At 42.8% G+C, this 23150-nt stretch overlaps 1 protein-coding gene across 15 annotated transcripts in view; it reads left to right on the top strand.

The window, feature by feature from the left end:
• KCNMA1 (potassium calcium-activated channel subfamily M alpha 1) overlaps positions 1-22701 on the top strand; it is a 774726-nt gene extending 752025 nt beyond the window's left edge. For 5 of the 15 annotated variants that reach the window (XM_070782104.1, XM_070782101.1, XM_070782099.1 and 2 more), the window contains 4 exons: positions 1646-1840; positions 4451-4569; positions 6714-6938; positions 16398-22701. In XM_070782104.1, coding sequence (XP_070638205.1) covers positions 1646-1840; positions 4451-4569; positions 6714-6938; positions 16398-16419 — 561 coding nt within the window. In that variant the 3' untranslated portion in view covers positions 16420-22701. Of the gene's footprint in view, positions 1-1645; positions 1841-4450; positions 4570-6713; positions 9372-16394 lie in introns of those variants that run through there. The other 10 variants (XM_070782103.1, XM_070782100.1, XM_070782098.1 and 7 more) reach the window with 3 other exon arrangements.
• Positions 22702-23150: the final 449 nt, after the last annotated feature.

Here is a 23150-nt window from a genome sequence, read left to right as displayed (position 1 = left end):
AGCCTGGTAGGCTGCAGTCCATGGGGTCGCTAGGAGTTGGACACAATTGAGCTACTTCATTTTCACTTTTCACTTTCATGCATTAGAGAAGGAAATGGCAACCCACTTCAGTGTTCTTGCATGGAGAATCCCAGGGACGGGGGAGCCTGGTGGGCTTCCGTCTGTGGGGTCACACAGAGCCAGACACGACTGAAGCGACTTAGCAGCAGCAGCAACCCACTCTATTATATTTTATAGATCATGACACTGAGGCACAAAAATGAGAAATAACTTCCCAAAGTCATGCAGCTACTAAGCGGCGAGGTCAGCGCTGAACCCCTAGCCTGCCTCTCACCCCTTAACCACACCAGCAATAGTTCCTCCTTCAGCTTCTCTGACCCCCAGGGGGCATCTAAGCTCTGGCAGATGATACCTTCTCCTTAGGGCCTGACTGGTTTTGAATCACATTCCCAGTTTCCTGTTGCTGTTGAAATTTTGCATCACTTTGGGTGCTTTTGTGAGTACTTCAATAACCTAGGGATTCTAGCCTCACTAGCAGCTACCATTTTAACTCAGAAGTCCTCCTGGAATTCTTTGCATATAAACTTGATCTTAATGATGGTGCTTATTTTACGGATGAGAAAATCAAAGACCAGAAAGATTAGACAACCTCCCCCGAGACATAGAATTATGATGGCCAAACTGTAGAGAACTCATCTGGTTTGTTACCCACTAGATTTTTGCCAGGTGAACTGTCCAAAAAACTGCTGAAGTAAAAATGCAGCCGTCTTGCCTAACCTGCTTCAAAAGATCCATCCATCCTCAAAAGCCACAGGCAAACTTTAGCTTGATATTATTTAGCCTGTTTGATTTCTTCTTACACTGGAAAATGGAAAACAGACCCTTAACTGAGATTTTCCTCAAATTAGGCTGTGTGAAAAATGCCTTTTTGAGCTCTTTTATTTGACATCCTATTAATTTTTTAAAACTCCTATTGTTTTGTTCCTGACAGAATGTTTCAGATGTGAGACAAATGTACACATTGAGGGAAACTTCCTTAATAAGCTATGTTCGCCTCAGACCACAGAGGTTACTTAAAAATACCAGGGTATCCACCTTGTCATACATTTATCTGGCATATTTAATTGATAGAAACTTCTGGTTTAGCCTATTATCAAAGTATGTGATAAATTGTTGAACACATGGCCTTAATGATGCTCTTGGCATCTCACTCTAGAGAGAAGTTCTACCATTGTTGGGGGAAGCAGCTTCCTGGCATGTGTGTTGCAGAAACTCAGAGGCCGTCCTGCCTGGGTCAGGCTGCATTTTAGTACATACGCCCAGAGTCCCTTAGCAAGCAGGAGAGGAAGCCGTATTTACATCCCTACTAGCACCAATTATGGTAAACACCAGCCATTTTGACTTTAGCCCTTTAATAAAAATCCACTGAATTTCAGGTTTTAAAGTCAGGCTCTCATAGCAGAACCAAGTAGGAGAGAAAAGAATGGAATAATTGGAGGCTGCTGTCTTTTCACTTCCCACATAAAACTATTTGAAGAGACGGGCCAGAACTTTAAACAGGAGACATCAAGAAAAGTAATTTGAATGTCGGTTGTCGTGACTTTAGGGTGTGTGCTTAAAGGACTTTGCTCCCATCTCTTCCCAGACATACTTCAATGACAACATCCTTACCCTGATACGGACCCTGGTGACTGGAGGAGCCACACCGGAGCTGGAGGCTTTGATCGCCGAGGAGAATGCACTCCGCGGGGGCTACAGCACCCCCCAGACACTGGCCAACAGGGACCGCTGCCGTGTGGCGCAGTTAGCGCTGCTGGACGGGCCCTTTGCGGACCTGGGGGTGAGTTCAGGGGGCAGAGGGCACCTGAGCCTGTTATGTGGAAATGACCGGATCTGCCTTTGGTTCTTTCCACATGAAGAGAGGTATCAGAGGTGATGCTTGTGGTTGACTGTGTATCAGGCACTGTGCTTTATGGATTCATTCATTGAATCCCCACGGTGACCCTTTGGCATAGGTTCTCTTATCACATGCTCTAAGGAAACTAGGGCTCAGAGAAACCAAGGACTGGCCCTCTCAGGGAATTTGCGCCAGGAATGTTGGTTTCAGAGCCCACGGGCTTACTGACTCTCCTAGAGTATCTTCTGCCACAAGATGGGAGGCCTCAGGTGGTTTCAGAAGCACACAAGTTAGGGAACCCATTCTGCAGGTCTTAGTATGGATCAGGGCTGCTGCTGCTGCTAAGTCACTTCAGTCATGTCCGACTCCGTGCGACCCCATAGACGGCAGCCCACCAGGCTCCCCCATCCCTGGGATTCTCCAGGCAAGAACACTGGAGTGGGTTGCCATTGCCTTCTCCAATGCATGAAAGTGAAAAGTGAAAGTGAAGTTGCTCAGTCATGTCCAACTCTAGCGACCCCATGGCCTGCAGCCCACCAGACTCCTCCGTCCATGGGATTTTCCAGGCAAAAGTACTGGAGTGGGGTGCCATTGCCTTCTCATGGATCAGGGCTACTTAACCCCAACTGCACATTAATTGGTCTGCCAGAGTGCCTGAAGCAAGCTGGAATGTGGCACCCAAAAGGAGGCATGGGTCACCTCTGCAGCGAGGAATGGGGCTAGGGGAGAGTGACTAGTTCCAGCCTCAGAATTAGGAGAACTCAGTCTGGAATTAGAGACATAAAGGATCCACATGAGAGGCTATTGGTTGGGCCAGTGGGTCTAGAGACACATAATAAGCTATGGTGTTCTGAAAACCACTAATGTCAGGGTCAGGCCCAGAGTCCTGGCCATCAGTGTTTTTTAAAAGCTCCTGGGGACTATTATATTTCTGGAGGAGGACATGGCAACCCACTCCAGTACTCTTGCCTGGAGAATCCCATGGACAGAGGAGCCTGGTGGGCTACAGTCCAGAGTCACAAAGAATCAGACAGGACTGAAGTGGCTTAGCACACATGCAGGTGGGCTATTAATTCTGGGTGTGGACTCAGCCACTCCCCCACTGCCCTCCCTGCTACAAAGGTGACCCGGGCCTCCCTTCGGGCTCCACGCATCAGCCTGCTTCAGGCACTCTGGCAGAAGTATGCAGTCTTAGTTGACCCTTATTCCCAGCCCAACTCCATGAATGTATTCAACGGCTGGAACCAGCAGTCTTAAGAGCTAGTAAGCCTATTGTATGAACAGTACTGCCTGCCACCCAGAAAGTCCAAATAGTGGAGAAGGAGCCAAGGAAAGGGTCACTTTCTCCATGTCTTCTGAAACTGTGATGCTAATTTGCACGTGTTTTAGTTTGGTGAGGGACAAAAATCTGTGTTAGACTTAGAGCTTCTTTAAAAGGTCATCTCCATAGCTGGTGGCTCTTTTTATCTATCATTTACTCACTGGTACACCTCAGTGGTAAAGAATCTGCCTTCCAATGCCAGAGATGTGAGTTCAATCCCAGGGTCGAGAAGATCCCCTGGAGAAGGAAATGGCAGCCCGCTCTGGTATTTTTGCCTGAGAAAATCCCATGGACAGAGGAGCCTGGTGGGCTACAGACCATGGGGTAGCAAAAGAGTCGGATATGACTTAGCGACTAAACAATAACACTTTAAAAGAACAAGGACTTTAAATAATGGTAAGATCTGGTTCCAGTTGTGTTCTCGAGCATGAGGCCCATCTGGCAGTTTCAGTAACAGGAAGGACAGATGCAGTCACTTTATTCCCAGTGAAGTCAGCCCTTGGTGCCCTTCCTGTGTTAATGCCTGAAGCTAGCTGGCTGCAGGAAGCCAGTGCTTCTGGGTGAGTTTGCTTTCACATTCCTCGTCTGGCCCCAGACCCTTGGAAAATGACTGTGAACTGATTAGAACTGTGAATCCCAGTTATTCAGCCTGCAGACCTCCAGCTCCTGGGGAAACACATTCTCTTCCACCCTTGCCATCTCCAAGGTCTGTAAATTGTGCTTTTCACACAGTCCTTCTCTGAAAGAGCCTGTCACCATAGTACCTGGTGGGGTCTTTTCTTCTGGTAGTGATTTTAATTATCACTTGAGCAGTTTTGACAACGCGGTCAGATAACTGTGGTTGCAACTGAGCTGGGGCTAAACATCATCAACATTTTGCAGAGCTGATTTCTACTCCTTAGCCGAACAGACATCTGAGACCTTCAAGCTTATATCATACCTTAAAGTGAGGAGAGGCACCGGCTCCTTAGAGCTCTCATTCCTGCAGATGAAAAACTGGAGACAACCAGAGGAAAACCCTTTCTTATTTGATCCCCAAAAGTCACCAACATTGGGGCGTAGGCTATAAAGCACATTTAACTTCTTCAGCCACTGTTCCTCGGCACAGACCCTCCGACTCAGGAGACACTAGTGTGAGCTTTCATGAAAAGGCCCTTCCCTCCCACCCCCAGGACCTTTATTTTCAGGCAAATAAAAATGATTTTTCTCTCTGCTCTTTTGTTGTCTCCCAGGATGGTGGTTGTTATGGTGATCTGTTCTGCAAAGCTCTGAAAACATACAATATGCTTTGTTTTGGAATTTATCGGCTGAGAGATGCTCACCTCAGCACCCCCAGCCAGTGCACGAAGAGGTGAGTATGTTTCCAATCTGCCCTCCCAAAGGCAGAGACAGAAATGCCCTCTCTTGTCTCCCACAAGGAGGGCAAAAGTCTACATGCATGTTCTCAACATGCAAATTGCTCTGCCCATATTAAATCCAGTGCTGACTTTGGTGGTGGTTATGGGAAGCTTCTTTCTTTCTTTACAATAGCAAGTATAAAGACATTGTGGGGAGAATTCAAGTTTTATGGGATAGTTCCATCCATCCATCACCTAATTACACAAGTCTGAAGGAAAACGTCCTCCAGACTCCTGCTACTGGGATAATTCTGTTGGTATCTCATATAGAAATATTTCATATTGCTACTGTTTAAGGTAAATGATTCCTTTGCCCTGTCTTAGACATATATATATATACACCTATACACACACACACACACACACACATATATACCTGTTGTTGTTGTCTAGTTGTTCAGTAGTGTTTGACTCTTTGCAACCCCACGGACTGTGGCTGGCCAGGCTTCTCTGTCCATGGGATTTCCCAGGCAAGAATATTGGAGTGGGTTGCCATTTCCCTCTCCAGGGGATCTTGCTCCAGGAACTGAACCCATGTCTTCTGCTTGGCAGGCGGATTCTTTACCACTGCACCACTGGGGACGCGCTCTCTCTCTCTCTCTCTCTCTATATATATACACACACACACACACACACACAAGCACATATATATATATATATATATTTAATTTTTATTGGAGTGTAGTTGATTTGCAATGTTGTGTTAGTTTCAGGTCCACAGCAAAGTGATTCAGTTATATATATATTCTATTTTCATGGACACATATATTTTTACTTAATGTATTTTTCAGTTGACTCACTTTTTTACTTTTATATATTTACTTTAAAGAAAACTGTATATTATTGCCTGAAGCAGAAAAAAGATGACAGTTCATGTATGCTAGTTATATTTCTCTAATACACGTTAAAGTAAATTCACAGCAGCCTAAACTTAAAAGTACATCCTAGAATTGTCAGTCAGTGTGTTTGTATGATATACCTCAGGAAACAATGCCATAGAGATAGATGAGTGTTTCTCAGACCTACTTGCAGAGTAGAATCTCCGGGGGTGCTTTTTAAAAGTACTCTGATTACTCTGACTTAACTGGTATGAAATGAAAATATGAAGTTTGAATGCCCAGAGATTATACAATAGAGCCAGAATTGAACATAATTTCTGTAGTCTAGCAGATTCTCAAAGTTAGGTGAACATGAGAATCATCTGTAAAACTTATTAAAACACAAATTGCTTGATCCCCAATGCATAGTGTCTGACTCAGTAGGACTTGAGTGGAGTTGCTTCAGAATTTGCATTTTAACAAGGACCTACTGTATAGCACAGGGAACTATATTCAATATATTATAATAACCTAAAATGGAAAAGAATCTGAAATAGAACATATATATATATAACTGAATCACTTTGCTGTATACTTTGCTGTAAATCAAGTATACATCAGCTACAAAAAAGAATTTACATTTTTAAGAAGTTCTCAGATGATGCTTATATATCTGGCTGGAGAACCACACTTTTGAGATCCATTACTAGAAATGAAATGGTGATTTTTTAGTCATATCTGATATTAATTAGGGAAAAAGGTGATCTTTGAGGAGAACAGTTAAAGCCTGAGAGACACATAGGCAGGGAGGTGTTTTATAGCTTTCCATTTGGTGAAATCATTCACCAACGTTGATTTTTAAAAGATAAAAAGGGAGAGAGGACTAAGGTTTTGCTAGATGGTGGTAAACAAAGATACTGTGATATGGGTGTGAGATTGTTGTAAGATTCTAGGATAAGAGATGCAGGGCAGTCCTTGAAACCTCCTGTATGCGCTTGTGCATCTCAGGATCAGAAGGGAACTTGATACTGTACTGAAGTGGGTATACAGACCACAGGAAGCACCACTTGTTTCTCCCTTGTCTAGAGCTAATTCAGAATCTCTGGGAGGGCTTATGGCTGACTTCTTCTGTGGAGCTAAACAGATTTTGTTCCACTAGGAAGATACTGTCTAAGGCCTTGGGGTGGCTGGAATCCTCGGGTAGACCTGGTTTGGTTCAGAGAGGTGAAATCTCCACCACCTTATCCTCATTCTGTGACTTCTTTGCTCTCCACATCCAGGTATGTCATCACCAACCCCCCGTACGAGTTTGAGCTCGTGCCGACGGACCTGATCTTCTGCTTAATGCAGTTTGACCACAACGCCGGCCAGTCCCGGGCCAGCCTCTCCCATTCCTCCCACTCGTCCCAGTCCTCTAGCAAGAAGAGCTCCTCCGTCCACTCCATCCCATCCACGGCAAACCGACAGAACCGGCCCAAGTCCCGGGAGTCCCGAGACAAACAGAAGTACGTGCAGGAAGAGCGGCTCTGATGTGTGTATCCACTGCCTCCGTGTGTGAAACTGTATCTGCCACTCATTTCCCCAGTGGGTGTTTCCAACAGTAACTTCCCCCATTTTCCCCTGTAGTCCCCCCTTTTTTTTACACATATTTGCATATGTATGATAGTGTGCATGTGGTTGTCATTTTTATTCCACCACCATAAAACCCTTGAGCACAACAGCAAATAAGCAGACGGACCAAAAGTTATTTATGATTCTAGGGGAAAAATAACCCAAAGGCATGCTCCAGACATAAATAGCTCACTGCAGGAATGAGTTCACAGATGAGAAGGGAGTGCTTGTGATCCCCACGTCAGTTATGCAAAGCAAGTTTAGTTAGTGTAGAAAAGTTTATTCTGATGTATCAGTTTTATCAGGGTGCTTTGGGTTTTGATTTCGTTGTTGTTTTCCTTTCTTTCCTTCTCTTGATTTTTTTATATATACACAATAATATATATATACACACACATGTATTTGAAACAAGCAACCCAAAAGCAACGGAAACATATCTATCGATTGTTTCTACTCTCTGGGCTGAAGTATCTCAAAGCATTTGAAAGTCTTTCGCCATTTGTGTAGATGGTGAAATGCACTTGCTTGTTAGAACATCGGAGATTTTTTTTAGTTACTCACCAAGGCCTTTTGTCCCTGAGCTAGCTTCCTTTGAGAGTCTATAGGAACATTTCTACCCTTACTGTGGCGGAAAGACTAGTATTCCATTCTTGGATGTATCAAATGCAAGTCATTTCATTTAAGTGAAAAGAGGTTTGATTGCATATTGTTATTCTGTCTCCTTATGCTGCCATATGAATAGCTATGTTTTTTCTCTCACTTTTGACATTTGGGATGAAAAGCCATATGTATCATAAATATCAGATGTAAGTCATTAAAAACTGCCTTCCTGGGACTTTTACATCTTTTAAAAGGTGAATTACCTACCTTATGTACAGAATAAATAATGCTCAGGAAAGAGCAAGTATTTTTCCACGCATTCTCTGGGGACCTTTTTACTCCCCTTTGTTTGATCAGCTAGGGCCCCAGTGCCACAGAGGAGCAAGGGCTGGGGCCATGGTAGAGAGAGAGGGAGATAAACCCAGCGGCAGATCATGCTTTTCTAGAAGCCAGCATGCTAAATAAATCAGAATGTAGGAGGATCAAGCCACAGTTGATTCCACAAAGACAAAAGCCAGCTTCAACTGTTGGCACAGCTGCATGATGCTGGCTGTTCCAGAGCAGAAAACCAGTGGGAGAAATTCCTCATCGTCAGTTGCTTTAACGTAGCCAATCTACTTAGGCAGGTGAATGACAGTCATAGAGAAGGACCCCTTGTCATTAACAGATGGGAGAGAAGAAAAAGAGTGTAACAGTGAGCCAAACACATTTTGGTATAATTCTTTTTTTCTTTCATTTTCTTTCTTCCTTTCTTTTTTTAAACAGTTAGTAAGCATGAGCAAAAAAGTAGAGAAATACCCTTTTTTCAATATGCAGTTTTCAGATATTTTATGCATGCAAACCATGCTTTAGGCAATGTACAGTAGTTCTTAAATATTGGCCAACTCCACCATAATCAAATTCTTGTGAGGATGGACTAGCCTTGGGCTGCTATATATATAAATATATATATTTGAAATGTTTATTTGAAAACAAATTTCAGTGAACAGCACAGGTGTTGGGGTGGGGGGAGGAAAATGTCACAGCTGTAACCATCTCTAAAAAGGTGTTTTTATGGTGAATGTTTTGGGTTTAGATTTTGAATCCCCTGTCCCCCCAAGCATGATAGTTTTGAGATCCGCTTGCTGTGTGAATTGACAAGCACTTTTACTGACGAAATAGTGAGGCTTACTCAAAATCTCCATCCCCACACCCAAGACAGGGCAAGGCGGTGTTCCAATCAGTATTCGAGTGGGCAGTCATTGTATACATGGATATTAAAAAGCCCTATGAGTGGAAGATTTTTTCAAATTATTTTTGTCCCTATGTATTGATTTATACATTACATACAACTATCTTTTTTATATATAATTATATATATACACATATATACGTATATATATGTATATGTATATATATACATACACACATATCCCTAGTTTGGGATCATGAAGAGCTATTCATGCATTCTTTGCAAAGGAGGTTATAAAGTTATGCCCTCAGAACATTTATAACTATAAGAATGTGCCAGTTAAAGTGCTCAACAGGAAATATGACAGTTTAAAAGCGTTGTAAAACTCACATAGCTTACTTCTCTCTCTAAAGTGCAACAAGGATGAATAGAATGGGCCAAGGTATGACAATTAATGGTTCTGCATGACCTAGCCACTGCTGGGGGTTTTCTTCTATAACATTGTCCTTGTGAAAACTTTTGTGAAATTAAAAAAAAAAAGGAGTTACAAATTTTATTCTGTTATTGGTTTGTTTATTTTTATTTTTATTGTTCTGTTTGTGGGTTTATTTATTTTGTTTTGCTTTTTTTCCCCCCTCCCCACCTCCCCTCCTCTCCCCTTCCTTCTTCTCCCCCTTCCTCCACTTTCTAAATTGCTCAGTGCAATGAGGCTGTCCTGCTGCTACTGCTAGACCCCTTAGAGTTTGTTTTGGTGTTCTTGGGGTTGGGGTTGGGTAATCTGGGGGGAACTTCTCTCCATCTGGCTTGCCTTTCAATCTGCACGTGGCCTCCCTGCCCACCTTGGTACCTTGCTCCAAGTTCAAAAGCATTTTCCCATCAAGAAACCCAGCTTCCTCCACCTCCCCCCATTACCATCACCCCAACCGAGTACCCCATCAGTCTGTCCACATCTCTGTGTTTATCTTGGCAAGACCAACTAAATCAAGTGACAATGCCAAGTGATAAACTTTTCTGGAAAACATTTGCAGCTCTTCCACTTGGCAAACCTGCTTCTTGGTGAATAGTTTACCCTCCTTTCGATTTAAACCAGGAGGATTATTAACAGTTAAAAAAAAAAAAAATTTGGTCTTCTTGAAGTTGGATCAGAATGACTCCCAAATTAAAGCTGTTTAGCTATATGTAAAAACTCAATAGCCCGTACCCAGTTATCTGGGGGTTGATGATTCAGTCTCTGTATTACCTGGGTCTCTTCTCCCACCTGCCTTTCAGACATTTGTGAAATCCCAACCAGAGATTGGGCAGATAGAGAGAAGTAAATCCAAAATGCATTTTATATACAATCTGTTAGCAGCTATGATGAGATGATCTTGTGATGGGAATGGAGAGGGAACAGACTGACTTGCAATGAAATTTGGGGATGTTCTCTGGACTTCAGGCATACAACTGAAAGTTGATTATACTTGGCTAATGATATATTCAGTGATGAAAAAGGGATCATTATTACTTCTATTTTTTATGAGTCCAAACTACAATCTTGTTTTTCCTCAGTTGAATGAAGACTCTCTTCCAGTGTTTTCCATGTGACCCCCAAATTCTCATCCTTCTTTCAGGTTCTCTTAGCAAGGAGGCATTCAAGGTTTTCATGTGATACCTCTCCTCTTCCCCCTCCCCACCCAAAGAATAAGTAGGTCAGGGTGGAAAGTGAAAGGTTATTTGAAGAGAAAGTATGTGTACTTAAAGAGAACAACAGCTAGAAACTCAATTATCTGCACCATTCTAAAAGAGAAGCAATTTGTAAGCCATTCAATTCAATTTGTTTTAGGCTTTGAAAGGGGTGAAGCTTAAGTAAATGGATAGAACAGGAGGCACAGTGAAACCTCAGCCTCAACACTCAGGTGATCATGAAATCAACATCCCTAATGGCTGCTACCCAGGTCCCTTCCTGAAGCCGGTTCAAATGGATAGAGGGAGACTTGGACCCTTACAGTTAGATTTCTACCACCATGAGGAGAGGTTTCAAATTCTGAGTTTAGTCACTAAGTAGTGTCCAACTCTTTTGCGACTCCATGGACTGTAGCCCGCCAGTCTCCTCCTTCCATGGATTTCCTAGGCCAGAATACTGGAGTGGGTAGCCATTTCTTTCTCCAGGGGATCTTCCAGACCCAGGGATCGAACCCAGGTCTCCTGCATTGCAAGCAGATTCTTTACCATCTGAGCCACCAGGGAAGACCATACAGGCTATGACCCAGAACCTTACTATCAATATGTGCTCAATAAGTATTTTTGAAATGAATTGATCTTAAATATTGTTATATCTTTAGTCATTTGATAAATTATCTTCACCTCCTTGGTTTATCTTACAAAAATTCAAGGAATGCCCGTAGGTGCTTCATAGTGCTATCATGCTGTTGACACTTTCTTGGGCTGAGTACACAGCTTCTGAGAGAAGGGAACAGTCCTGTGAGTTCAGTGAGAGGAGAGACTTGACCGTGCCTTCTGCCAGCATCATCAAGATCCCAGATGACCAGAAAAACCTTTTGACTGGCTCCTCTTCAGCATGGGAAAAGCTGAAAGGTGTCTGTATCCCAATAGAGGCAATTAAATCAACCTGCCAGGTTTCTATAGCAACAGGCTCCTGAAGGAGAAAGAAGAGGGTGCAGAAACTTCAGGGACTGCAGAAGTCAAGACAGGGTAAAAAAAAAAAAATCAGTCTCTCAATCAGCTTCTTTCAGCCCATCACTGCTTTGTCATAAGGTGATGAAGTCGATGTGGGCACCCGTCACTAACCTGGTAGACTATGTCCCACCATGAAGTTGTACATCCATCACCTAGGGAGGTAAGAGGGATTATTCCCTGCCACTTGAAAGAGAGGAGTGAAAGTCAGTCTTTATTGAGTGTCAGGAGGGGGCAGTTGTTCTGCTTAGGGAACGGCAGCATCAGACTTACAGTTAAAAGGGGTCACACCAGAGAACTGCAAAGGAGCAAGACAGCTTTTATAAGGGAAAATTATTCTGATTCTATTGCAGTTTTCATTTCTAGCCATGCTTTGTCCATGGAAAGGAAAGGAGACAGTAGGGGTGGGTGGGGTCCACTGGGGCCTTGGGGTCTGCTGGGCAGAGGGCGAAGGCCAGACTAGCTCTCAGAAGCTCTCACACAGTATTACCTTTGAAGGATTGAGCTCTTTGTTAGCTCTTACTGTTCTCAACTATTATCTCTATCCAAATGGAATCTTTCCTTTTCAAACCCGTTCTGTTTCAACCTCAGCTAGTGGTATAGCAAGAAAAGGCCCAATTATTCCAAATACCTTTGCTGTATCATCATCTCCCTTTTCATGTGCTCTTCTCTTGGGAGTGTTAAGAGAAAAGGCCAGATCCCACAGCACTGACAACCCACAGCACCAGAAAACCCAGCAGTTATGTCAGCCCAGATCACAAGCCCTTCTCTGCCATAGCCCACTCCTCTGGGATCCTTCATGGCTGGAGGAAGTCCTGACCCTTATTCTAGACCTTCGAAGGTCAGTGATGAAAGTAGCAACGGAAGACATGGATGTCTTGCAGGTGGGGTAGGGCCCCTGCCAAGTTGAAAGCCAATATTTCAAAGACACAAGTACCACTGAAAGTCGTCACCCCTTCCTTTCCTCCTCTTCCTAAGGAGGGATATCCAGTCAAATCCTTCTTCACCATCTCTGCTGCCACAATCCCCATTCTTCTGGCCAGCCCCCAGGTTTACACACCTCAGTTCTCCACCCCTAGTTCATCTGTAATCACACCAAAAGGTATCACCTATTCTTATGTCCTTTGGCACTGAGAGTACTCATAATCATGCTAACCTTATGCATGGTTAACTAACCGTAACTAAAATCTAACACACTCCAAGTGCTTACCATGAGTCAGACACTCTTCTAAGCACTTTATGTATATTAACTTATTCAGTTCTCCAGAGAACCTCAGATGTAGATGCAGTTAGTATTCCCATCTGAAAGATACAGGATTCAAGGGACAGATTTGTTCGAAGTCACCCAGCCAGGAAGTACCAGAGAGGTGTTTAAAACTAAAGTCCATGAACTTTATGCTATAATGCCCCCTAATATATTACCAACAATACTGATAGCCTTAACAGCTCACATTGATGTATCATGTATGTAGATAAATGCTTCATGGACACTAACCCCTTTCATCCAGACAACACCATTAGAAAGACCATTAGCCTCATTTTACAGAAGAGAAACTGAAGTTAAGATAAATTATGTAACAACTCACTCAGAGCCAGGAATTAGTATGTGAGAGAGCCAGACGCTCTCACAGTAGCCAGACAGTAGGTAAGACCCTTGGCCTTACGTACTGTCCTATGCCATCTCCTTGGTTGCAGTGGATGGCTTGTGGCCTGTCTGGTCTTGATAGCTGATGCCTCCCAGTGGCAGTGTCCTGACTCTCTGCAGTTATTTTCTGGGTTTGGTCTTATTCCACCAGCCTACTTGTCACAGACTGAAATGCCACTGCTTCCTTGACTTGAGGCACGTCACACATTCTACTCACAGTGATGGAACCATGTATCACATCTTCAAGAACTTATTAACAAATGAATTTCTTTTTCTTTGGTAGGGAGGAGGGCCTCAAAACCAGATCATTGCCCTTCTCATTCTAGGGATAAAAATAAAGCCCCCAGAAGTCTTTCTGGCTTGTGGGGTGTGACAGGGAGAGGAGACCAGCTCAGGGCTTTGGACTGACCTTGGACCACTCCAACACTCACTTGAATTCCTTCCCTGAGTACTCTTCCTTATGGCCAGTTTTGTAAGCGCCCAGTGATGCAGCTCCTTCTTTGGAAGGCAAAGTTCGATAACCCAAAGTATCATTGTCGTAGCAAGGCTCTCTCCATTGGAGCAGAATGACTGACAGTCATTACAGTGTGGTTCCTGTCAAGCCTTTTGGGAGAGGCACCTTTGCCCCTACCCATTTTAGCCTTCATCTGTTTCCATTTCTTCAACATCTTATCTAACCAAGTCTCCAACAACACAGTTGTTTATATCTTACAAGGCACCTGAATTAAAAAGCCTGTTTCTCAGGCTCATCACCAGGATATGCTTTAAAACAACTCCTTTCTGTGCAGAAGCTGAATGGTCAACACAGGGATGACTCTGCTTAGATTATTTTTATGGCAAGAAATGTAAAAGGAAAGAGAGAAAGGCACTTAAACGGGGAAATAATGCTCTCTTTCTTACAGACAGCAGAAGGAAATTGATACTCTCTCTGCCGTGAAAGGTCAAAATGCCAACTTTGAGTTGAACTGTAAAGACTAAATTCTGAACAATTATTCTCTGCAGCAGTTGTAAAAATTTCAGCAAATTGCAGCTGTCTTAGGTCTTTCACCCAGAAGACCTACTCGTTTCCATCAGCAGAGTTCACTCTCCCTTCCAACCTGGCATGTCCAACCTAGCACTAAATCCTTTTGCAAAATCAGTCCGCAGAAGGGTGCAGCCAAAACCAAGAGCAGCTCAGGCAAACAGCACAGACACTGGGTTCAGCTCTTCTGAAAATCATCCTTATACGTAAACCATTGGAAAAAGTCAGAGTTTGAAATTGTTTCATCGGCCTGGCAATGCTTTTAAAACATGATAACCATCATACTTTACTCCTCTCTGAAAGGTTAGTTTAATCGTAGATCAGAAAAAAATTGGTTTCCACAAATGCGTAATGGTTCACTATGTCACACTTGAACTAAATGGTTTTTTAAATGGAGCTGAAATTATTTTGATGTGTACACAGTCCCGGATTTCTATACAACCTTTTTTAACCAGCCCATCAGGAACCTTGCCTCTAAAGCCTCATTAATAATTCAGATGTGCTGATGACTTTAAAAGATCTATGGAACTGAAGCTTAGGAGGGAAAAAAAAAAAAAAAAAAAAACTCTGCTTGACAAAAAGATAAATGAATGTAGAAAGAAGCTGTAGGAGTCTGGCAAGCTGTAGATCATCTCAGAACAGATTGTAACTTTATCATTCTGTCAGGGGGAATAATTTAAAGCACTTAATCAGTTAGCTTCACTGTGAGGATGTAGCATTATGAATTCCTATCGTCCAATCTGTTCAAATCAAAGTGAACTTAATTATAATAGGTGAGAGAGCCAGTGCAGGAAGGAGAGGGGGTGGAGAATGATGCAAGAGGCAGGAAGTTTCCTGAGGAGGGGGTACACCGAGCTGCTGAACAAAGGACAGTGAGTGAGCTTTCTCAAGGCTCAACTTAGTTTAGTGTCTACGCTGGGGACCCAGGGCCCTGGACACAGCAAGAGGAAGCATGGACCAAGGAGAGACAAGCAGAGTGGTCATGACCTGATCGTAGGTGTCGGATCTATAAATCATTAGCCATAAAGGGACACATACGCATGGTCCTCTATCAGGATCAAGCCAGGTGAGCAATTTTGTTAACATATCCAGCCATATGGATATCCAGCCATATCCAACAGTTATGAACTGTTCTGAAAGACAGAAGAAGAGGCCAGAGAGGCCGTCGTTTCTATAGCAGTGGGCGTGCTTGAAAGCTTTTTCCTTTTTCTTTGCTTTTCCTAAAAGCCGCTAAAATGAGGCATATGATTCTCAAGTTAGAATGCACTGTTTGCCCCAGTTCCTTTGTATCTATGCCCGTGGCTGATTTCCCAGAATATTCCAGTGTAAAAAGGTAGGGACAAGGGCTGAGTCTTGTGAAATAATACTAGCTGCCAGGAGGATGCTAGGCCATCGCATCCTCACCCCAGCCTCTGAGTGCCCTGACTCAGCATTCTCTTCTGCCATCTCTGGATCTAGGGTGAGAATGAAATGCCAAGACTCTGTCAAGCTCCCTTGTTGACAGCTTGGGTGATTATAGTCGGTTAAGATAGTGCCACTAGGAATTCTTTTCATAACTTCATACCAAGAGAGTTTTATTGAAATTAAAGCCATTTCAAAAGCCTTTTAAAACATTGGTTGCTAATCTAATGTTTCACCCTCACGGGCCAGCAAAAATCTGTGGGCTTACTTTAAGACTCCCAAAACTGGCTTCAAAAGAAATAAAGGAGTGTTGTAACGGAGATATACCTTTAAGTGAGCTTGTACAAGCAAAGCCAATTAAAGGCTGGGAAGAGGAAACCCTGCAGCAGATTCTAGATCTCCTAATCTGTGGAAGGGACAGTGTCCCTTCATCTCCACTCAAATCAATGGATGCACAAGGCTTTCTTTAGGTGCAACACCCATGCCTAATACTTGTTATATGCGTCATCTCCTCACCACCAAAGCTTTTCAGGCCACCAAAGGAACCCCAGAGAACACTGCCAGAGTTAATCTTCCAACCCCTCTTTATTCTCTGAAGTCCACGCCTGGTGCCTCCAGGTCCCAATAGCCCGTTGGTTCATCACTTGCTACAGGCAGCAGAGGTATGTTTCAGGTTCTGGGGTTCTCCCTACACTGTGCCGTCTCTTTAGCAATTACTCACTGTCAGCTTCTCTCGATTACCTTTTTGCATTTTTCAATGAACTTTCCAAAATCTTTGGCCTAGGACTAATTAAGCTTCTAATTTTTCCTTCTTGTTCTCTATCCGTTTTGCCCTTTAGCAGAAAAGAAATGGTTTACAGATGAACCGGATAATGCCTATCCCAGAAACATTCAAATCAAGCCCATGAGTACCCACATGGCTAACCAGATCAACCAATATAAATCCACAAGCAGCTTGATTCCACCAATCAGAGAAGTTGAAGATGAATGTTGACTCCCAGGAGACCAGAACTATTTTTTTTAAAGCCTGACAAACTTCATAAATGGTGACGTGACTTTTCTTCCTCTTAACATGCTGAATCACTGGTGGAAATGTTAGGATAAGCAAGAATTGCAAGAAAAATAGACAGATCTTTCTCCTTGTCTGCCTTGAATATTGCTTCCATGTATTTTGGAAAAGAAAATGATTTCATTTATAAATGAACATACTAAAATAGTCCTGTATAGCCTCTAGCATTTTAAATTATTTTTATTTATTAGAAAGAAAATATATTTTTTCTTTTTTTCTCATTGTCAAATATCTTCCCTATATCTAACAATGCAAAATCAAAACGCCTAAGTGGCCAGACTCCTTAACGCATATTTCTCTTCTTTATCTCTTTCTTTAAGGAGAGTGATGGTCACCACCACAATTAATTGTAATTAAGGAAACTGGATTATTAAGGCAATTTTAAAATGGCCCAATAATGTAAACATGTATTTTAGTAAATTAAAAAAAAAAAAAAGACAAAAGGGGGCAGGTGAATTTCCTGGATGGATGTGTATTTTGGCTACACTGACACCAGCTCTTAATAAATGGAAACACTTATTTTCACATTCAAAAGTCATATTTTTGTAGTTTTAGTTTTCATCCTGTATTTCTTATCCAAATTTTGTTCGTATATTTAAAGGGAAGACCTTCTTGCAGCTTTTCTACAAATGCCAGATCGGGTTTACCCTGTCAACTAACAGTACCAGGAGGGTTGTGAGCATGCCTGGGATGTGGAAGTTGAGGACCAGATGCACAGAAGACATTTCTCTGCTTGTTGTTCCAATGGCGGGGACTCCTACGTGCTGTTATGCTTCTCATATCATATCTCCAAACCAACCAAGCAAGTAATTTCAACTTTGGTAAGGTCTGGTGGACTCTCCCCATCTCCCAGGTCCAGGGCTTTTAGCCTGAAAGTTTGTAAACATCAATTAATAGTTCTACTTAACAATAGGATGGGATAACACATGTATGCGATTCACTGAGTTTTTGTGTAAAAGCCAGAAAAGTTTCATGATCCAGGAGACAACTTTTGCCCAGATCTAAATTTTGCAGGCTTTCCTTTAGTTGCTGGCACAAAACACAAAACTTGTAACAGCAACCTAAAAAATATTAGCTCAAGGACAGCTTCGAATACACTTAATACAGGCTATTAGAAAAGGCCTTTGAAAATTACCAGTGATGAGATTTTATGTATCAGCCACTTCAAACTGTGGTCAAAAAAGATTTCTCTAGCCATCAGACACAATTCTGATGTGTCTGAGCTCTGATGTTTGCATGCTCAGTGTCACAGCATCCCAGCAATTATTCCATTTCAAATGATTTTCAACTTCAAAACGATAAATCTTTGATAGAATCATCAGGGTCTCTGGAGCAGCATGAAGTATGATTTTTATTTTCTTAAAAATGTTAATTGTGGACACTCAAAAGAGAAAAAAACTAACTAACCAAAATATCCCCCCAAAGTCCCATGCGATCTCTTCCATTAGGCCATGACCCCGTGGTACATAGTATGTTACTGCAAGTCAGATCAGAGCCAAGCAATGAAACCATCATGAAAACATGTCCACTAAGTACTCCAATTACCACCATAGGCAAAATGAGCTTCCAACTCTGTCCGGTCCCTGCAGAGCCAATGTCGTGTTTCCACCTTGTAGGCGTCGTCCTGAAGTGACTTGTCAGACTGTGGTTACCCTGTCGTCACATTTTGTAGAATTAGTTCTATAAAAGTATTGTGAATATAATGTATGTCCAATTGGATTGTTTAAAAACTACTTATAACCAATCACTAGTCTACTCAGCAGACTAAAATGATGTCAGCTGTCTCTATTCAGGCTTATACACATTTATTGGTTTCCAACAGAAGTTAAATGGGTTTGTGGGGGTGAATCCCTTGCTAAGATTTAACAACTTTTCTGAAAGCTAGGCCTTCTTCTATTATACATAATAATTTTGCATTGGGGTCACTTCATATACATTCTTAGTACATCGACCCACGCTCTTCTTTCCTTCATGAACCCTAGTGGGTTACTGATAACTTGATAACCATTTCTGAATTTGTCTTAACTATTTGATCTCCTCTGGCAGGCAGTGATGGCCACCACCTCAATGTCCTTCCATTAGAGAATGTTAGGCCACAATGCCCCATGCCCGCTGCTCTCTCTTCCCCATCTCTGCAAACTGAGGGACAATGGAAACGCAAGTACAAACTCCATGCTCTTTACAGCTAGAGGTTTGAAGATAAACTTTTTTTTTTTTTTTTAATCAAAATGGCGAAGATAGCTTCCTAAAGCAAAGGGCTCCCCTTCAAAAACCAGTTGGCAAGAATCCATTTCCTTCTAAGGTAGAGCAAAGTCATTCTGTTTTGCCTTTGTTAATAATGAATTGTTAGGGGCCAGAAAACACAGCTATGCATTTTTTTAAAAAGGAAATCTATAAAATGGTTGGTTGTTGGCTCCTTTGGCAAAAACTCATACCTGGTAGATGGAAAGTGAAACGAGAATAGAAACAAGATCATAAGATCATTGAAGGGCTTGGAGGAATGCCAGAGCTTCTTGGTTTGTTTCTGTTTGTTGAGCTATCTGGCCTGAAGGAAGTCCTCACCACCCTCTGACAGACCCCTCTTCCTGGCTACATTCAGCATAGACCAATGATGGCTATCATTGGTGTAGTCTGTGTTATAAGGCTCTGATGTCCCATCCCACTTTAGGATTCCAGAAAAGCCATTTTCCTAAATTAATAACTCAAGTGCTTTGGGAATCAGACTCTCCAACAAGCTATTGAAAAAGCAGAAAGCACCTACTTATCAAAGCATCATCATCATCTTTTTCATTAACATAACTCTTATTTTCATCTGAGCAATTTTGTATTTTAAAATAGTCTTGAGCCAAGATAAAACATCTTCAGTAAAAGTGGTTGTGACTAAGGCATACAGGGAACACCCAGAAGCTCTTTCCTTCCAAAGCTTGGGGCATCTTATGATGTACTTTGTAAAAAATTTAATTGAGGGCTTTAAACAAACAGGGAATTAGAACTGTTTGGTTAGGGTTAGAAGGGAAGAAAGTGAGAAAGCATAATAACATTGGGGATGTTTTCATGTCTAAAAGCAAAAGAGTCCAAGTTTCCTACTTAAGTTTTAATTATGATGGTTCAACAAGCTACATCTGCAGATAACTAGCTCTACACTTAGGAAATGTTCTTGAAACTCTCTGAGTCTCAGTGACCTCATTTGTAAATGAAAGTGATTCATCTAGATGACTCCTAAGGTCCTTTTCAGATCTGAGAGGATGTGATCTGAGTTAAAAGTGGGAACATGGAGAAAACCCCGTTCTGTCCTTCCTGCAGCATTGCCCAAGCAGTGCTCCTGAGGGTGGCGCCTCTTCTGCTCTGGGCACATGGTAGTTAGATTTGTTCCTCTGCTTTACATTTCGGAATCTCTTTAGGGTCAAAATACAAATTTCAAATTTTAAAGCCACCTGAGTCACTTTGATGTGATTTTTCTATGTATTCCTAGGATTTTATTCTCAATTTCATCCCAGCCTACCTTTTTTATTGGCTCAATTTCTATCAATCCCTTCCTCTCTAACCCATATCTCCAACATGTAGTTAGAGGCTCACAACTCCCAGATTCTGGATATGAATCTAGGCACTAGGAAGTTACTAGTCTTACTTCTTACTTCATTTCCTGTCCTCTGTTTATTTGATTTTTTTTCCCCCTCTCATTAGTAAACCAGCTATTTCTTTCTACATTTCTAACATTTATCTACCATTCTTCTTTGTCAAAAAGAATCTCAGTTAAAAAAAGAAGAAACAAAAGGAGGCAGAGGGGAAGAAAGACAGAAAAAAATACAAACCAACTGGGATGTGAGTCACCTTACCTTATAAGTGACTAAACCAATCATTCAAATTGGACACGGTATTCCACTGCAGAATCTGTCCATTCTCTATGGAAGCAGAGGGAAACTAAGATGAGACTTCAGAGAAGGCACTAGAAACTAACTTATCTTCAGGGCCAAGCTAAGATGTTGAGGCTTCATCCAGAAAGTCATAGAAGGTCACTGAGTGTTTTAAACAAAGAGTGATGAATTGAACTTGTGCGAAAATGAACCTGTGCATTTTTAGATCATATGTTTTGAGAAGTCAGTACTTCCTGGAAGTCATCAAGGGCAAATATACAGGGCTGAACATTTTCTCAGCAGCATGGAGTTCTCAAAGTCAAAGACTCCAACTCAAACAAACTCCAAGTGAAAACTCAGCATGTGAAGTCCTACCTTCCTCAAATACGTGTTACCGACACTCATAGCTGTAGAAGTTCCACTGGTAGTATATAGAGGTTGGTTTGAGGGCTGGGAGTTGGGGCAATGGTTGTGAATCTAGAAATGATCCTTTGTAAAGGAACACTTAATTTGGACCTCAATACAAGAAACTTGTGGAGGAACAGGAAAGATTGTAGGCAGCTGAGAACTGTTGTATTAATTAGTTCAGAGTGGAAGAAGCTGAGCGTTATCTATAAAGGCAGGTCTGGCAGTCGAAAGGCATGGAGGAAAATGGAGCTGGGGAGGGGGTCGCGGCAGGTCCTGTGGGATCTGGACGTCAGAGGCACAGAGGTACGTACACAGTGTGGCTGGGTCTCTAAAGGAGGAAGGGTGGGTGTGGAGGATTTTTTGAAGGCAGCAGAATGTGGCAATGGCAACTGTACTTTTACGGGCTAAAAGGAAAAAAAAAAAGAAGAAGCTGCTGGGAAAGGAGATCTCAGGTACCCCAGAATCAGGAAAAGGGAAACTAATAGAGATGGAAACGTTAAGAGAAAGGGAGGGTGGGTCATATATGAGGCTGGAAATGAAAGAGATGGTGACTTGGAAGTAAGAAGGAAAAGGACTCCCTTGAAGAGGGCAGGGACATCGCTTGTTTAACTGTGGAGTTTGTCAGGATGCCTGGCTCTGGCAGGCAGTCGGGTTCTGCTCCATGTTACTTTGGATGCTGTAGGCAAGGAAGGTTGCACAGGACTTTTAGGCCACTGGAACTCTTCCCAGAGAGGGACCCAAAGAGAGGGATCCTGAGCTGTGCTTTTTCTTTCGCCTCCCTGTGCTTGTCATTCCATCGTTCCCCATTCCCACATCCTGGCGGCTTTGGTGTCAGCGTTGCTAAAACAGACACGACAGTCTGTTGCTTTAGTGGCTTTTCTGGATATACAGCATGAGGAGAGAGGGTTTTTGACTCAGTGAAGCCAACCTTAATTTCTAGGTAGGTTTCAGATTTAAAAAGCTTTCCTTTGGTCTATTTATCCCCTTGAGGACATCTGTGTTTCTTCTCCTCCACCTTGCTATTTGGCAGAGCAGGGACAGAAGTAACACCAAAGGTCTCCAGTGTGCCTGCCTTGGGAGGCATGCCTGGGCCCGCTGCTCAGAATCTTAGATGGAAATGTACACATGGCACCGACATGTGCCTGCTAGAGCAAACCGGAGCGGCTGTCAGGTGGGATTCAGGGTCAGTGGGAGGAGGTAGCCAACAGGTAGGGGAGCCCCACCAAGGTTGACGGGGCCCCATTTCCAAAGCACCCCATCCCCCCGCCCCAGAGCAGCCTGCCCCCCTCCCTTCCTTGCACTGAGTACAGCCTGACACATTCGACCAGAACTGCAACATTTCAAACATAAACCAAGGTCTGCCTGGAAATCCTAATTAAAAACGTTCCATTCCCAGGTGGCACACTCACATCCTGTGTAAAACTTCTGGCTCACATCCCACCCCCCAGATGCTGAAAAGTAACCGTCCCTCACTTAACACCAAAACCTGCACTCAACGTTTCTTCAGGGGATAAAGGGAAAAAAAAAAGTATGCTTACACAGAGGTCAGCCTACTCGTTCATTAAGGAAAAAGAGCGTGGCTTATTCATCTGTCTTTCAAACGTTTGATCGTTGGCATGATGATGATGGCGGATTACTAGGACCTAACCAAATCAGAGGAGAGACTAAATGCTGGTGCTCTGAAATGATCTACCCTGTCATCTGTAACAACCAGTGATAACTCTCTTGTCTTGTAAAAAGGGTTTGTACATAACTTGTACATGGTTTCATTTTGTATTTTTCGCAGATTAAAAATTTATGTATTTGTGTTCTAAATCGGTGAGTGTGCCTTTTGTCTCCAGCAGCCACACTTCATGGGCGGGGCGGGGGAGGGGAGAGTGGAGTCTGTGGGTCCCCATCAGGCTGCTGTGCCTCTCTTTGGTGACGGCAGAGTTGTGGACAGATCGGAGCCATGGGAATGCCCTTCCATTGCCTTTGCAACTTCAAGTGCAAACAGAGCCCTGCATCTCCAAGGAGACTGTCAGTAGGTACCAGCCCAAGACAGCAATGGATGGCAGAGGAGAGGAAGAGACTCTGTCATTCGATGTGGTGCCTGGGAGTCAGTCCCTCCAGGGTCACACCAGAGGGCACGCACGCTCCTGCAGAAACCTTCAGCATGCAGGTTGCTCAAGAGATAGACAGCTTTTATGTAGCCCATGGGAAGCCAGAACATATCTGTCCTCAACCACTTGTACCCAAGTTAGTTACTCTTTTCCTGATACCTG

The sequence above is a fragment of the Bos indicus genome, chromosome 28 (assembly GCF_029378745.1).
Source record: "Bos indicus isolate NIAB-ARS_2022 breed Sahiwal x Tharparkar chromosome 28, NIAB-ARS_B.indTharparkar_mat_pri_1.0, whole genome shotgun sequence".
Taxonomy (NCBI): Eukaryota; Metazoa; Chordata; class Mammalia; order Artiodactyla; family Bovidae; genus Bos; species Bos indicus.
This window is presented reverse-complemented; position numbering and strand designations above follow the sequence as displayed.